This window comes from Sarcophilus harrisii, chromosome 3 (genome assembly GCF_902635505.1).
Source record: "Sarcophilus harrisii chromosome 3, mSarHar1.11, whole genome shotgun sequence".
NCBI classification, from domain to species: Eukaryota; Metazoa; Chordata; class Mammalia; order Dasyuromorphia; family Dasyuridae; genus Sarcophilus; species Sarcophilus harrisii.
The window spans coordinates 582,010,706-582,027,197 of record NC_045428.1 but is presented as its reverse complement, the minus strand read 5'-3'; the positions used below and the strand labels follow the sequence as shown (position 1 = coordinate 582,027,197).

At 42.7% G+C, this 16,492-nt stretch overlaps 1 protein-coding gene across 1 annotated transcript; it reads left to right on the top strand.

Annotated features, from left to right (window-relative positions):
* The first annotated feature begins 4,631 nt into the window (after positions 1–4,631).
* On the top strand, positions 4,632–10,750 carry LOC100919502 (UDP-GlcNAc:betaGal beta-1,3-N-acetylglucosaminyltransferase 7-like). The gene is made up of 3 exons (XM_031962964.1): positions 4,632–5,404; positions 8,112–8,662; positions 9,740–10,750. Exons 1-2 carry the CDS (start codon positions 4,706–4,708, stop codon positions 8,610–8,612), a joined length of 1,200 nt encoding a protein of 399 aa, XP_031818824.1. The 5' UTR covers positions 4,632–4,705; the 3' UTR covers positions 8,613–8,662; positions 9,740–10,750.
* The last annotated feature ends 5,742 nt before the right edge of the window (positions 10,751–16,492 follow it).

Below are 16,492 nucleotides of genomic sequence, written 5' to 3'. Positions count from 1 at the left end.
GAATATCCCTTGTTGAGTAACTGTTGCTTCTTTCACTCCTTGGAAACACCCCTTTTTGCAGAGGGATATGGATAGAGAGTCGAAGTCTGCAGAAGCCTGACTGATGGAGAATGGGAGATGGGGTGGTACTATGCTCTGAAGGTGCAGTCCCAGCCCTTTTGCCACACACAGATTCCTGCCTGGCATTCAGTTCTGCATCTATTTCTTAGTTACAATTTCTGGACTGGGTCATTGAATATTCATAGAAACTTGTTGCATCATTTAGGTTTTATGTAGGGTTTAATGATTATGAGAATTATGCGATATTTAATTGAAAGATATTAAATTTTATGATAATCTGGAGCCATGTAATTTTTTTTCTAATATGTAAATAAAAATGAATCTCTGTGTTCTTTGGATTAGCCAACTTCTCCAAGACATTACTGCAGTCTCTGCTTTCATTGCAGTATATTTCTTTCTGGAAAGCAGAATGATGGGGAAAATGTTTTCCCCCATGAACAATGTAGCCTACCATTGCTCTCTCACTCCCTTCCCACACCTCCCCAGCTCCTGAGTCCATTAGTTTGTTTTAAATCTTCATGTGGACAGCGTTTTTCTTTGTGAGTCTTTTGTACTTGTCCTGCATTATTTGTGTTCCTGAGAAGAACTGAGTCATTTATACTTGATCATCACAGAGTGTTGCTGTTCTTGTGTGTAATATTTTCTTGGTTCTGCTCATTTTACTTTTCATCAGTTCATACAAGTCTTTCCATGTTTTTTTTTCTGAAATCTGCTAGTTCATCATTTCTTATTGCACAATAATATTCTATTATGTTCATATATGACAGCTTATTCATCCATTCCCCAATGGATGGGTATCCCTTTAATTTCCAATATTTTACTACCATGAACAGGGCTGCTGTACATATATCTATCTGGACATGTTGTAGGTCCTTTCCCCCTCTTTATTATCTCTTTGGCATTGCTCTGTTGACATCAAATAGTGATCCTGCATTGTGAAACCTGAGTTTTATGGGGATGACAGAAGAAACTGCTAAAAAAAAATAACCCATTAATAGTCTTAGAGATATGAAAAACAAAATATAGGTGCTTATTCGCACGATTTGAGCATTGATTATTTCCAAAAGTTATTTTTTCCTAGTGAAGTTCTCAGACACTTCTTTTAATATATAGGACCTTTTCCCCTCATTCTATCCTACGTCCTCATTTCTAGTGGCATAGGTACTTTTGTTTAGGTAGTGTTTTTGAGTACTTTTTAAAAGTCTTTCCCACTGAGCAGAAGGAGCCCTAGAATAGGAAACAAGACCTGGGTTCTAGGTTCTGCATTAGTTCACTCTGTGATCCTGGGCAACTTAATCCTTTTGATTTCCTTAAAGATTTTCAATTTGCTTTAAACCAAAAGGAATTAGACCATATTGCAGGGTAGCTTTAATAAACAAAAATGTCCTTTGTATAAAAACCAATCAAGCTTTATCAACTACTTTTAAAAAAATCCAAACTCACACAGAATCTTTAAACTTTGTATTCTTCAACCCTAACTTAATCTATAAAGGAGATTCTTGACAATCTGTATGAAAATTTAAAAAAGGAATAGCCATAGTCACAGAAACAATCATTTTTTAAAAATAGAACAAAAACATATGGGAAGGATGTAAATATAAATAGGATCACAGAGTTCTAGATTTTAGGGCTAAAAAAAGACCTGGGAGATTCCCTTACTCACAAATCTCTCTCTCTCGCAAATATATATATATACCAAATTCAGTTGTCACTCAGTGTTTGCTTGACAGCTTCTAGTAAAGGGAAATCCTAGGCCCTTCTTTGCACCCAGCACTTGCTTTGATGTGATACTTCAGTGGCAAATTTTTTGCCCAATTAAAGATCATAATTTTAGTTCCATTGATTGCCTTCTCTTTAATTCAGCTTGACAGAGTATACATTTAATATTTTGAGTTCTATTTCGTTTCATTTCCTAAGACAAAATTCAGCTACTTTGAACATGTAGATGTTCAAGGTTAGGAGGAGTTAAAGTAGATGTTAAGGTAGGAGGGGTGAGGATTAACCTTTTAGAAAGGCTATTCTGTGCACAACTGAAAAGGTTCTGAAGACATCTCTGGATTGCTGGCTCAAGTAGAGGATCGTGGTGGGCAATCGAAATATAGCACTCCATTACTGTCTAATCATGCTGCCTTTCTACAGATTTAAGCCAAATAGTAGGTCGATCAATTTTTGACTGCATATAAGGCCCTCAGTATAATAAGTGTTATATTGTGATTCTAAATATTTGAAGGATTGATTGCTCCATTGGAAAATGGATTAGGCTAGTTCCATTTGAACCCAGAAGGTAGAACTAGGAGAAATAGATGGAACTTGCAGAGAAGTTGACGGTAAAGAAAATTTATCTCATAATTACAACTACCTAAATGGACTGTTTTGAGAGGCATTGGGTTCCCCCTTTATTGGAAGTCTTCAAGCAAAGCCAGATGACCACTTTGGGAAATATTGTATTGGAGATTCTTGTTCAGCGGATCTGGAGGTGATGGTTTTTGAGGTCCTTACAAGTCAGAGATTCTCTGAATTAGAATGTATTTCCAGCAGAGGAAGTAGTAATCTAATTTGACTACTGGTACCACAGAACTATAGATTTAGAATCTAAAGGAACCTAATGTTACAGAATTTACAGAACAAAGAAACTAAAGCGTGAAGAAGTTAAGTAATTTATTCACGATCCATTGATTTTCTGCAGTGGCTGAGAAATTTGGTATTGAGAAAAACACCTGCAAGAGGTACCTTAGATCAACAGATCTTTACTTAGTATCTATCATTTATCATTTAGATATTTAGTATCTAAATCAGTGCTGGGTTCCTTACAAGACATTTAAACTATACATTTCTGAAAAAGAGGAATTGTCTTATTTGTTGTTATATCCTGATCAGCTCTTCACCCAGAGCCCTATAATTCAGAAGCTAGTCAATAAATGTTTTGTTAATAAATGAATGGGTTCCTGGATTACTGGGGGACAGATGGACCTGTTTCCTCTTCTGTTAGAAAAAAGGGTTGTACTATATGCCTCCATGGTCCCTGCCAGCTCTAAGGGTTAGGAATCTATTAAATTTTGTATAGAGAACAACTCTAAGGCAGTTGGGGAGAATAGACAATCTTAGAGTCAGGCCAGTTAATTTTCACTTGGTGTTGTAGCATTGAAAAGGAAAACCCTGTGGAGAGTGGGGTAGAGATGAGGCATCTAGATGGCTGGGAATAAGAGCACAGGCTTTGGAGTCTGGAAGAACTGACTTCAAATGTGACTTCAGACATTTACTAGCTGTGTAACCTTGGGCAAGTAACTTGTTCTCTTCCCTCCTGCCCCCCCCCCCACCAAAAAAAAAAAAAGAGTGAGTTAAAGGGGTAGCAAATTATAGTGAAAAACAGTGTGCAAAGCATTCATATTTGGAATCAAGAGATCAGGTTTGAATACTTGCTCAGATTCTTCTACCTATTGGCAGTGTGACCACGGGTCATAGCAGTTCCAAACTGGAAATCATCCATCTCACTCAAATTTCTCATTTTACAGATGAGGAAACTGAGACAGAGAGGTGACTGACCCAAGACTATTTTGCCATTCTACTCTAAGCTGTCATGAGAAAAGCACACTGGAAATGAATTGTCACTCTATTATTATGAATGAATTACTATCATTATTAAAAATTATGGAGAGGCAGTGAATCAGAATGCAACTTCAGAGTCTGCTTCTGGCACATACTTATTGGCTGTGTTCCTCGGGCCAAGTTTTTTTTTAACCTTTCTCTACCTCAGGCTTCTCTAGAGATGGAAAATTGCCGAGAGGATACTGATCTGCTTTTGGCTGAGATGTAAATCTCACGTCCAGGACAGAAATATCAGAAAAGCAGAAGGAAGGAAGGAAGGCGTCCAGGTCACTTAACCGATGCAGAAGTGAGACTAGCACCTTGGACTCCTGACTCAAAGCTAGACGCCCGTCCTGCATTTATTTATACTCTTTAACCTTTAGTTCTTTTCTGCTGCTCCCCTCCCGAGGACTTATGGGGCATCTGACCCTGCAAGTGCAGACTCAGCGTCATTCTTTTTAAGTCCAGTTTCGGCCGAGGGAGAGGCGTCTTTTGGTTCCTGGATGCTTCCTCCAAGCGCTAATACAGCCCCGGCACACTGACATCAGCCAGGGACTTCCCGGACCGCCCCCTCCTGTAGATGAAGGAGCTGTGTTCCGATGAGAGGAGAGCGATAGAAAGTCTCGCACGGGCCGGGAGAGCTGGGCTAGCAGCCCCGGCTCTGAGCTGCTGCTCCCTGCTTCGTTACGACGGAGCCCCGAGGGTTGCCGGGGACGCGAGGCCAATCGAGGCAAGTGGGGCCGCCGGGTCTCCGGGCTTTCGGAAGTTCCTGGAACTCCCCGCTCTGGGGAGAACTTCTTCCTTTCTCCAGCCACAGCGCCGGGACCGTGGACCTCACTGATACAAAGGTGGGGGCGGGCCGCCCCTTGATTAGGCTCTCCCCCGAGATATCACGTGCTGTCCTCCGGGGAGGACTCCTTATCTCTTCGGTTCCTGGAGACAGCTTCTCGGGAGGCGAGGGAGCAGCGCCTACAGCGCTCCTCTCAGCCTTGGCCAGAGGCGGGCTGGCGCTGACCGTGGCCGAGCCAAAGGGGCGCCCTCACCGAGAGAACTCAGGGCCATGTCACTGTGTCGCGCGCGGTGGTGGCCGGCGCCCAGCAGCCCGGGGAGGAGGCGGTGCGCGCTGGGGGCAGCGCTCTTAGCGCTCTTAGCCCTGCTGTGGCTGGGTGTAGTGCGGCCGGAGCTCGCTCGCCTGCCCCTGGGACGGCCCCGGCCTGCTGGTACCAACGCATCCGCGCGCCTCGACCCGGCTCTGGAGCCGGAGGCTGGCGACGGCGGAGACCCCAACGGAACGGTGTGGTGCGTCTCCATACAGCCCCGGGCCCTCCCTCAGCAGCCTAAAGAACCCCACTTTCGCGCCTTCCTCCGGCACAGCCACTGCCGCTATTTCCCCCTGCTCACGGACCACCCGGACAAGTGTGGAGGTCGGGTGCGGCTGCTGCTGGCCGTCAAGTCGGCGCCCGAGCACGGCGAGCGGCGAGAGGCCGTGCGGCGCACGTGGGGCCGGGAGCTGCCGGCCTCGGGCTGGGACGCCGCCACCGCCGCCGCCGTGCGCACCGTGTTCTTGCTGGGGAGGGGAGCGGCCGAAGAGGGGCCCCGCGGGGAGGAGCTTCGCCGGCGCCTGGAGCAGGAGGACCGGGCGCACGGGGACCTGCTGCGCTGGGACTTCGCGGACACCTTCTACAACCTCACCCTCAAGGCTGTCAACTTCCTGCGCTGGTTCCAGCGTCGCTGCCCCAGCGTGGAGTTCGTGTTCCAGGTGAGCGGAGCAAGGGGGGGCACCTGCCGCCTGCCTCGGGCTGCCCGCAAGCCAGCCCTCTGCCGGGCTGAGACCCAGGGGGAGGGAGGGCCCTGGATCGGACGGGAGCAGCCCAGGGCTGGGGAATTGGGGTGGGGAGGAATAACGGGCGGATAGGGGACTAAAGATTAGAATGCTATTAGTTTAGATTAAGAAAGGAACTTGGCAGGGGGGGGGGGGGAGGAGACATCTCATCCGACCTCCTCGTTTTGCAGAGGGGAAAGCTGAGGAGTGGACGGACTTGTTCAGGCCCTTCGTTAAGTTAGTGGCAGAGCCAGTACTAGGACTCAGGTGGGTGCAGAGTGGGGCGGAAGACGTGGGAGGGAGGATCCAAGAGCTGAGAAGGGATCAGGATTTGGGAAGGTGTGAGTCAGAGAGGAGTGAGAGGGATAGGGTAGATTCAGGGCAAGAAACTGGGGCATAGCTGTCATCACTTAGAGAATACTTTGTGGATAATATCCAGACATAATAGAGAGGGATTGGGTCGTGAGAGAGTACTGGATTTGGGGCCATGAAGGCGAATTCAAATCCTGCCCCAGACACTTTTTAGTTCTGTGAACCTGGGAATGTCTCTTAATAGCTCTCATGCTCAGTTTCCTTATCTGTAAAATCTGCTAATAATAATAGGACCCAGTTTCCGAGGTCATTGGATCACTGAGAAATTTTGTTTGATGCTCGGCAAACTTTAAATAATTGTGGCTATTAGAAAACTTAATTGTGAATATCAAGATTTGGGTGCTCGACTGCTTTCCTTACTTTTGTGAGTGTCAACAAGTCATTTCTCTATGAACTTCTGGAGTTTGGATGGTGATCAATTTACTTGTCCCCTCTCAGCTTCAATTTCCTTTGCTTTATTGGAATAAAAATAGTTCCCTATTTCATAAAGATTTTGTGAGGGTCAAGGGAGATATATACACATGTCACTCAGCCAATAAGCATTTATTAGGCAACTACTGTGTGCCAGCCACTGTGCTAAGTCCTGAGTTACAATGGCAAAATCTCCAAAAACCTGCAGACTAATAGAGGAAACATGTAAATAGTTAAGTGCCTGCAAGATCTACAGGGTAAGTGCCAGGGAATTTTAGAAAGAAGGTGTTCACTGCTGGGGACCAGGAAAGATCTCTTGTGTAAGGGGGGATTTGTTAGGTGAGACTTGAAGGAAGCCAGGTTATTCTTGTCACTCGCTGTTTTTATTATCATCTCATGTGATGCTCATAGCGACCCTTTGGTTGTCAGAGCTGGAAGGAACCTTAGAAATCTTCTAGAATAATCTGCTCATTTTTTAAAGGTGAAGCTGAAGCACAGATCTAGAAAAGTGAAATTATTTGTTCTTGGTTTCCTGCCTTATGACAGATATTGGTATTCCTATTTGATTCATGAGGAAACTGAGACTCCAAGCAACTCAACTAAACTGACAGCAGCTAGAGTGGTGGAGTTGGGAATTTAATTTAATTTAATTTAATTAATTGATTCCCAGTCCAACATTTTCCCCTTCCCCCTCTATATCATGCTGCAGGCACCACTGCTTCAGAGGAAGAGGGTGGAATTCAATGATAATGATAATAATAATAATAATAATAATAATAATAATAATAATAATTGTAAAGCACTTTAAGTAAAGCAAAATGTTTTACATTTATTCTCCCAACTTATAAATATCAATTCTGTTTTGTAGGATACAGAGACTGCATAGTGTCTGGCACATTTCATATTGGTGTTTGTTTTTTTGGAGGCCCTTTTTTTTATTTTATTAAAGTTTTTTATTTACAAAACATATACATGGGTGATTTGTGACCCTATTTTTTGGCAAAGATACTAGAATGCTTTGCCATTTCTTTAACTCATTTTGTTTTGGTTTTCGTTTTTGCTGAGGCAATTGGGGTTAAGTGACTTGCCCAGGAGCACACAGCTAGGAAGTGTTTAGTGTCTGAGGCCAGATTTGAACTCAGGTCCTCCTGACTTTAGGGCTGGTGCTCTATCCACTACACCCTCTAAGCTCCTCTAGCTCATTTTACAGATGAGGAAACTGAGAAAAATAGGGATGAATGTCTTGCCCAGGGTCATACAGAACTGTCCGAGGCCAGATTTGAATTCATGAAGATTTCTTCTTGATTCCAAGACCAGTGCTCTCTGGGCTGTTCCACATGTATCTGGCGCATAGTATATGTATAATTGCTTGAATAATTAATTGCTTGATTAGGGCTTTGTAATATAGCATATATATTATAATAGATAATAGATATAGATCTATTTATAGTATATCATATATAATATATATAGTATATAGATTTATAGTATATCATATATAATAATATATTCTATTTTAAAATATCCTATATTTACAAATATAGGATATTTTAAAATAGAATATATTATTATATATGATATACTATAAATATAGTATATCATATATATAGTATATATAACTATATATAATATATAGTCATATATAGCTACATAGTGTATATATATATACTATATGTAGTATACATATACATATAAGTGTAATATACACATACATATACATACATTATATATATTACACACACACACACACACACACATATAGTATATAAGAGCTTGAATGATTGCTTTGTAGTGGCGGGGAGGCAGGGGAAGCAAGTATCATCCTTCAGTCGGTGCTGAGACGAGCTGGGTCTATCCCCAGGGTGACGATGATGTGTTTGTAAACCCCGCCAATTTGCTGGACTTCCTACGCTCCCGACAGGGCGACCCCGGGCTGCCTCAGCTCTTTGTCGGGGACGTGATCGGCCGGGCTTGGCCCATTCGGAACCCTCACAGCAAGTATTACATCCCGCCCGAACTCTTCAACCAGCCTTACCCGCCGTACGCGGGCGGCGGGGGCATCCTCATGGCGGCCCCGCTGGCGCGGCGCCTGCTGCGGGCCTCCGAGTATCTCCCCCTGTTCCCCATAGACGACGTCTTCCTGGGCATGTGCCTGAAGCGGCTCGGGGTGGCCCCTCAGGCTCATCCGGGCTTCCGGACTTTCGGCATCCACCGGGCCAGCGCCAACCCCATGAACCGGGACCCCTGCTTCTACCGGGAACTGCTCATGGTGCACCAGCTGGGCCCCCCCGCCCTGCTTGACATGTGGGAGGCTGTGCACAGCAAAGACCTACTGTGTGCCAAGAGTGCCAGCTTCCTCTGAGCCCCCTGCCGCTCAAGGGGAGGCCCTCAGCTGCTTTGTCTCTACCTCAGGTACGGTAGCGGGAAGGCCGGGGGAACCCCTGACTTAGGTGGTAAAGGAGCCGGGAGCCCCAGCCCTTAAATCCCCGAGGTTAGGAGAGCGCTTTGTGCTTCCTTCGGGAGAGGAGGGGAGTGTTTGTAAACCTGGGAAAGAGCTCCCCAGACCCTTACATTTGGAGGCAGCATCTGGAGGACTCGGTTTCCCCTTCTGGCTTGAAACTTTGGGAAAGTCACTTCTTTCTGAACCTCAGTTTCCTAGCCGGTAAATGGGATAGCAATATTTACCCTGCCTATCTGGGGGAATTGGGAGGTAACTGAATGAAAAGTGCCTTGTAGTGGGAGACACACAGAATGGATTATAGCGGCTTTTTTAGACCCATGCCAAAAGGGCAGCGACTGAGATGTTCAAAACATCTCCTGAGGGCCTTCTCTTCTACAAATGGAGAAGACAGCGTCTAAGTCGGCTCAGTTTCCTTCTCCTCTAACTACAGAAACACTCTTTATCTCTGGGTTTTCGTAGACAGATAGAAAGGAGGCGGTTTTTCAGCCACAAGAGAGCTGTTCCATTGGAAGAAAATTGCTTATGGGCACATTTGATGAAGCTATTTTCCTAAAGCAGGAACAGTGTCCAGAAGGGAAGGGAGTTTGAATTCACTAAGACACTTGGGTGATGCTGTCCTGAAATGGTGAAAGTTGACCCTTGGACCAGGATGTCAAGGGTTAATTCTTCCCCTCCCTCTTAACTGAAAACTCTAAACCGCAAGTCAGTTAGAAATTCAAATCTAATCAGTAAGACCTAGGGTAAATCAGGTTCTAGTCACTGATTTTATTTGTAGAGATCCCTGTCACCATGGTGGCAGGGCATCCTGTGGTTGCACGCACACCCACCTCTGGCAGAAGCCGAGCTCTGGTGTCTGGCTATACCACTGGTTTGAAGAGAAAGCAAAAATATGCAAGAATGAATTAAAATTTCCAAAGTCCTCAGCGTCCTGTTATTGTGTTTTGATGCCTTAGTTGATTGTTTTTCAAATGTTTTGTTTTTAGGATATCCATATTTCTCAATATATTTCTTCCTCATTTCTTTCCTAGGGATCTGTCCCTTATAACAAAAGTAAAAAGGAATAGTTCGCCAAAATACACCGACACAACAATCGAGTCTTTTGTGGAATGCACTCATGTATTTAAAATCCTTCATCTTTACAAACCATTTGAATGGCATTTTCCATAAGATGGTTGTTGTCTTGGAACTTGGACATCCGTTAAAGCTCATATGTTGACTGACTCAGAGAAGAACCTTAGAGATCATTTGCTTTAATCTCCTAGATTAATTCTTCTGTTGCTGCCCCTTTGCTTGAGTACATGTGGCCTTCCCCCAAAGTGGAGTCTTCCTGTTAGTGGTGGAGGCAAGGAATGGCTTTATGGTCTTGAAGGAGGATATTTAATTCGCTTTTTTGTTTTGTCCTCTCTTCTCTTTAGACCTGAACTTCCTCTTCTGAAAAACAGGGTGGGGAGGGAGAGGGACTAAAAAGTGTTTGAGGTTTCTTTTCATTTTAGATGTATGATGCTGTGATCTCTGTCTAGTAATCACTGGTTATGGGTTCCTCTGATTCTGAGTTCCCTTTTCTCTAAAATAAGGAAGTTAGCTTTGATGACCTAGAATCTCTTCCAGGTTCAAGTCTAGGATCCTGTGAGTAACTTCATCATTCATGTGATTTTAATTCTCCAAGTGGGATGGAGTAGTTGGATGGTTCTTTCCTTGTTCTTCTGTAGGACTGCCCAGATTGGGGCAAGTAGATGGTGCAGTAGATAAGAGCACTGACTCCAAATTTTCAAATTCGGCTCAGACATTTAAAACAAGTTTGAATTTATGATCAAACAAGTTATAATCCCAGTTGCTTTTTGCAAAAGGAAAAAAAAAGATTAAAAAAGAATTGCTCATCTCTATTGGGATGGATCCTGAGACTGTATGAAGGACTGCAGCCCCCAGGCAAGGAGCAGATGCATACCCCCAGGGGATGATTTCTGGCCCATTTTTTAAAAAAGGTAGAACAGTCTGGATTTTGTTTATTACTTTCATGTAATAAAGAACATTTTTCCTTGCCTTTTTCTTTTGTCTTTTTATTTCCTCCCTCCCTCCCTCCCTCTCTCCTTTCCTTCCTCCCTTCCTCCCTTCCTCCCTTCCTCCCTTCCTTCCTTCCTTCCTTCCTTCCTTCCTTCTGTGTGGTACATACCAACTCAATAAATTTCAGAGCTCTCTTAAGGTGCAAAGGAAAAGGTTTTTAAGTTTCTCATGAGTATGGGTGTCCCACCATATGAGGGGTGAAAGAGTGAGGTGCTGCGCATAGGCAGCAGGAGCAATATGTTCCCTGATGCAACACCATCTTCCCCTGCTGTCTCATCCTCATTGGCTGAGAATGTGACCTTACATTCTAAGAGTGAAAGCTACAGCAAATGTGGGAGCAACACATAAATTCAAATTTGAATAAAAACATGTCAATTGCTGATTCTGAGGTATACATTCTCAAAGTATGGGCTGGGTAGATAAGGATTGTTAGGTCAGCCTATCCTATATTTTCTGAGAATTCCCTCCCTTCTCAGGAACTGTTAGGAGGGGCAAAGGGAAATGCAGGAGCCCCACTCTTTAATTAGTCTAGGTAATTTACAATCTCCCTAGAAGATTAGCTTTTGAGATTTTCCATTCCCTACCTCTCTTCCTTTCCTCCTTCCCTCCCTCTTCTCTTTCCCTTTATTCCTTCCCTCCCTTTCTCTCTCCATTTCTTCTTTCCCTCCCTCTCTCCTTCCCTCCCTCCCTCCTCCTTCTCCTCCTCCTCCTTCTCCTCCTCCTCTTCCTCCTCCTCTTCCTCCTCCTCTTTCTCCTCCTCCTCCTCCTCCTCCTTCTTCTCTGTCTCTCTCCAAGTGCTCTAAGTCTTCTCCAACTCTGAGTGTTCACATTAAATTGTGAATCAGATGTTAGGGGATGTGGAGGTGGAAGGAAAATTGGTGACATGATATGTATTTTTTTCTTATAGCTTTTTATTGACAGAACATATGCATGGGTAATTTTTTTTTTTACAACATTATCCTTTGCACTCACTTCTGTTTCAACTTTTCCCTTCCCTCCCTCCACTCCTTCCCCTAGATGGCAGGCAGTCTTATACATATTAAACATGTTAAAGTATATCTTAAATACAATATATGTGTGCAGATCTGTACAGTTCTCTTGTTGTACAAGAAAAATTCAGAAGGTAAAATAACCTGGGAAGAAAAACAAAAATGCAAGTAATCCACATTCAATTCCCAGTGTTCTTTCTCTGGGTGTAGCTGATTCTGTCCATCATTGATCAATTGGAACTGAATCGGATCTTCTCTTTGTTGAAGATATCCACTTCCGTGATATGTATTTTTTAAACAACTTTACAACAAATAGGAATCCGAGTCTGTTGCACCAACCAGTGTATAGTAAGAATGGAAAAAGGAAAGGCACACTGAGGTTTATGGATCTTCCTCCCCACATATAACAGGGAGAAAAAGAAAAAGAAAAAAAAGTGAAAAAGACCTATTGAATACAAATGAAAACATTTCTGAGTCAACCTGGTAATTGATCTACTGCACATCACACACGTGTTGAAATTGTCTTGATGGACCTTTGTTTCCCCTCCAATTCCCAAACTGGAATAGAGGCAGAAGAGATTGGTCTTCATCATTATGATGGGATGCAGCTTCTAGGGGAGATGTGGCAGTAACCCTAAAGCTACCTGGTCTTAACCCTAAGGCCACCTGGCTTTGGGAGGACTGTAGTTCCACAGCCAATGCTGGGCTACCAGATAACAATCTGTTGGTCAGTGATAACAGGGACTCTGAGACAAATGTTGAGGTGCATACCAGACTGCTCCTCAGTTCTACCTCTAAGCCATAAAATTAGCATATTTAGTGACATGAAGAACCAAATCTCTTTGTCTTTTTCCTATACATTTATCTTCTTGCTCCAGGTTCTTTACTAAATCCTTTTGGAACTTATTAGCCCGCTTCGATGGGCGTTACAATTACAATAAACTTTGCCCTTTCACTTGGAGATGGGTTCAAGCCTGCAAATTCTTTTGAGACACCTCCTGACACTAGTCTGAAACCCCAACCTTTTGGGGTCTCCTTTGAACCTCAAAAATTACACAGTGGCTGACAACAGAAACATGTTATCTGCAGAGGTAGCTGTCTGACAAGCCCCCTTCCTGAATGGGTTCCATTTCTGAGAACCCAGTAACTCTGGGTCAAGAAGCCTGAAGAGAAACTTCTTGAATTTATGACCATGTAAGAGGAAGGAAGCCCACATGAGAGCCTAAAAAGAGTTTGGTCAAGAGCTTTCTTTCTGATGATATAATTTATGTGATCAACACAGAAAACAGTAGTTGCATCATATAAACTCCCACGGTCTTTTAAGATGCTGAGGGAAAAAAAAGTGTTCATTTAGCAAATGCTTCTCTTTTCTGGTGCCTTTTCTACTGACCTGGAACACTTTTGCAGAGTAAATAAATACAACCATAAATTGGAATTTTAAAAAGCTGTTATAATTAGTTCAACTGGCTAGACATTTTTATAGCCTCTCATTTTTTTTAATATGAAATTGTAAATTATGGAAGGAGTAGGAGATGATTAAATTTAAAATTCATTATTTCACATTTGCCTTGCCTATTTTTTATTTATTTGTGTGTATGTGTGTGTGTGTGTGTGTGTGTGTGTTTGTGTTGTCCAGTTATGTCTCTAATAAGCTATCTTATGGTATCTTTTGCAAAATAGTGAGGGAGGTTTGGAAACCCTGGAGTAAGATTTGGCAGGTGGGTTGATGGTAAACATTGGATACTAATAGCTACTGCCAGCCTGCCGTTGTTGGTTAACAAAAGCAGCTGCTTCACACCTCACTTGCCAACCGTTGGCCTCCCAAGCATGAGAGGAGATGGCCCTTTCAAAAACAATGCTTTCTTCCAAAAAAAAAAAAATAGACCATCTAAAAATAAAGTTTGAGAAGTTGGGTTTGTAGCCATTGTTAGCCAAAATGCCGAAGCTTCTGGAAATGAATAATTCTAGATGCTAAGAGACTGGGTGGCTGGTTAAGTCCCAGGCATTTCTTCTGAGAAGACTGAAACACTTAGTGCTGGAGAAGAGCTTAGAGGCCATCTGTATGTACCTGACCTGGAATCCTCCCTGTAACCAAAAATACCTGTCTTCTACAAGAGACCCTTCCCAGACTACCTCAGAGCCAGGACCTTTCCTTTCCTGATAATCTAAAGTTGATCTTGTCTCTAGCTTATTTGTTATGCAGTTGTTTGCATATTATCTCATCCATTAGACCAGGAACTCCTGGTATAGTGTAATGTTCTCTTTTCTAAAATATATATTCTCTGTGAGCAGGTTTCTTGGGGGGCTTCTGGGAGCAGCCTTAGTTTCAATTATGTGTAATAATCACCTCAAATGCAGCCAGTTATTAAAGTCCAGATCCTTTATTATTTCCTTCAAAATAGCCCTTTTAGTTTTCTTAGAGGCCTATCTCTCTCCTTGGTTCTAAGAGCTCTTGCCGCAAGTCTTTTGCCTCTGCCAGTTTCAGCTTCTCATCCCTCCAAATCCAAAGCCTCCAGCCAGCATAAAGGTGGGATATGGAATGAATCTGACTCCTCCTCCGAGAGTGGGCTTGTGGGAGCTGTGACTTGTGAATCTTCTCCACTGAATCCTGACTTGTTAATTTCCCAAAAGTCTCTAGGTGGCTTGCGGGAGCTCCTTATATATGATCTCTTAAAGGTGTGAACTCTAAAGGTGTGAATTCTAATGTGTGAGCTAAGATGTGAACTCTCCTAAAGATGTGAACTCCAATGGTATGAACCAAGTACATAAGTATTGTTTCTATCAATTCCAGTGACTTAACACCTTGTTTCAAGTTCTGGTCCATAACAGTGTAGATTACATTTTTGCCTTTCTTTGTATTCCTATTGTTTAGAACAGTGCCTGACACATAGTAGGTGCTTATTGATAATTGCTTGTTGACCTGACTTGGCAGTGTTTCCAATAACCTATATCATTTTGGATAGCACCAGTGATTAGTAAATTTTTCCCTTAAAAAAATAAATTTGGGGTCTTTTTGACTTCTACTTACTGTGCCTTATTCTATCCTTTGAAGTTAAGGAGAATAAATCTAAATAAACTCTGTTCCACAGAACAACCTTTCACTCCTTATAGGTTGCAATTATTTTCCTATCAAAGTTTTCTCTTTACCATGTTCACACATACAAACAAAAATATATGTAAACATATAAATATCTACATAACAGTATATAATAATTAAATTATGTTAATGATATAATTTAACTAATATAATATTTATATGTAATATAATATCTCTTCTATATATAGAAGAGAACAAAAAAGTTTGGGAGGAAAAAAAACAGATAAGGAGAAGTTTTAAAAGCAATTCATTGGAGGAAGCTAGATGGCACAGTGGATGGACATCAGCCCTGAAGTCAGGAGGACCTGAGTTCAAATCCAGACTCAGACAATTGCTAGCTGTAGGACTCTGGGCAAGTCACTTAACCTTGTTTGTCTTGGTTTTCTCACCTGTAAAAAAATGAGCCGGAGAAGAAAATGGCAAATCACTCCAATATCTTTACTAGAAGCTTGGGATTTTGAGCTTGATGTTCTAAGGAGTTTTCATCTTGATGCCCCTTTCAGGAGATGACCAGTGGATTCTTTCTTTTTTCACTTTGCCCCCTAGTATTCAAGAAAACTCAAAATGAGGTCATGAATAGGCTGGAGAACTGCAAGCTTTCAGTGCTCCCAAAGTGGTCTGATCCAGGGCAGTATTTTTGCTCCCTCCCTGATCTGTGCTCTATAAGTTCTTGCCTTAAGTTTGGGTCCATATAAGAGTAGACTACTGCTAGACTTTATTCTTGTTAGTCAGCTAGAAACCTCTGTTGGTCCAGAGTGACAGAACTGTAGCTACCTTTGGTCTGGGATTCCTGACTTGATTATTTTTCTAAAGAGAACTAGATTATAGAGCTAAAATTCTGCTATACTCTTGGGGTTTGAGTCCCACTGCTTCTTGCCTCTGAACATACTTACTTTTTTTTTTTTTCTTTTTTGCTGAGGCGATTGGGGTTAAGTGTCTTGCCCAGGGTCACACATCTAGGCAGTGTTAAGTATCTGAGGTCAGATATGAACTCAGGTCGTCCTGACTTCAGGGCTGGTGCTCTATCCACTGTCTCACCTAGCTGCCCCTAAACTTCCTTTCTTTTGTTAAAAAAAAAAAAATTTTGTGACAGTTGTTTTCCTTTTTCTTTTTTCTTCATTTTTAAATTAAAGCCTTTTATTTTCAAAACATATACACAGATTATTTTCAATATTCACCCTTGCAAAACCTTGTGTTCCAAATTTTTTTCCTTCTCTTCCCCCTACTCTCTTCCCACATTCAGTCCTCACGGTCCTCTCTCTGGGTGCAGATGGCTCTCTCCATCACAAGATCATTGGAACTGGTCTGAATCACCTCACTGTTGAAAAGAGCCATGTCCATCAGAATTGATCACTATATAATCTTCTTGTTTCTGTATACAACTGAACTTCCTTTCTTGGCACACCACCTGGATTTGAGTTTCCTTTTCAGTCAGTTCTGAATTGGTGACTCAGAACTGGGTAGTGTTTGACAAAGCTGTCCTGGTGCCTGTTTCCATCATGGTACCTGGGATGATTCTGTGGCCTCCCTTTGCCCTGGAGCACAGCCTTTCCCCTGGCTGCTTTGGATTCACCCACAATATCCACAAACCTCCCTATCTCTTTGTGCTGTCCTGGAATGGAGAAATGATTCAC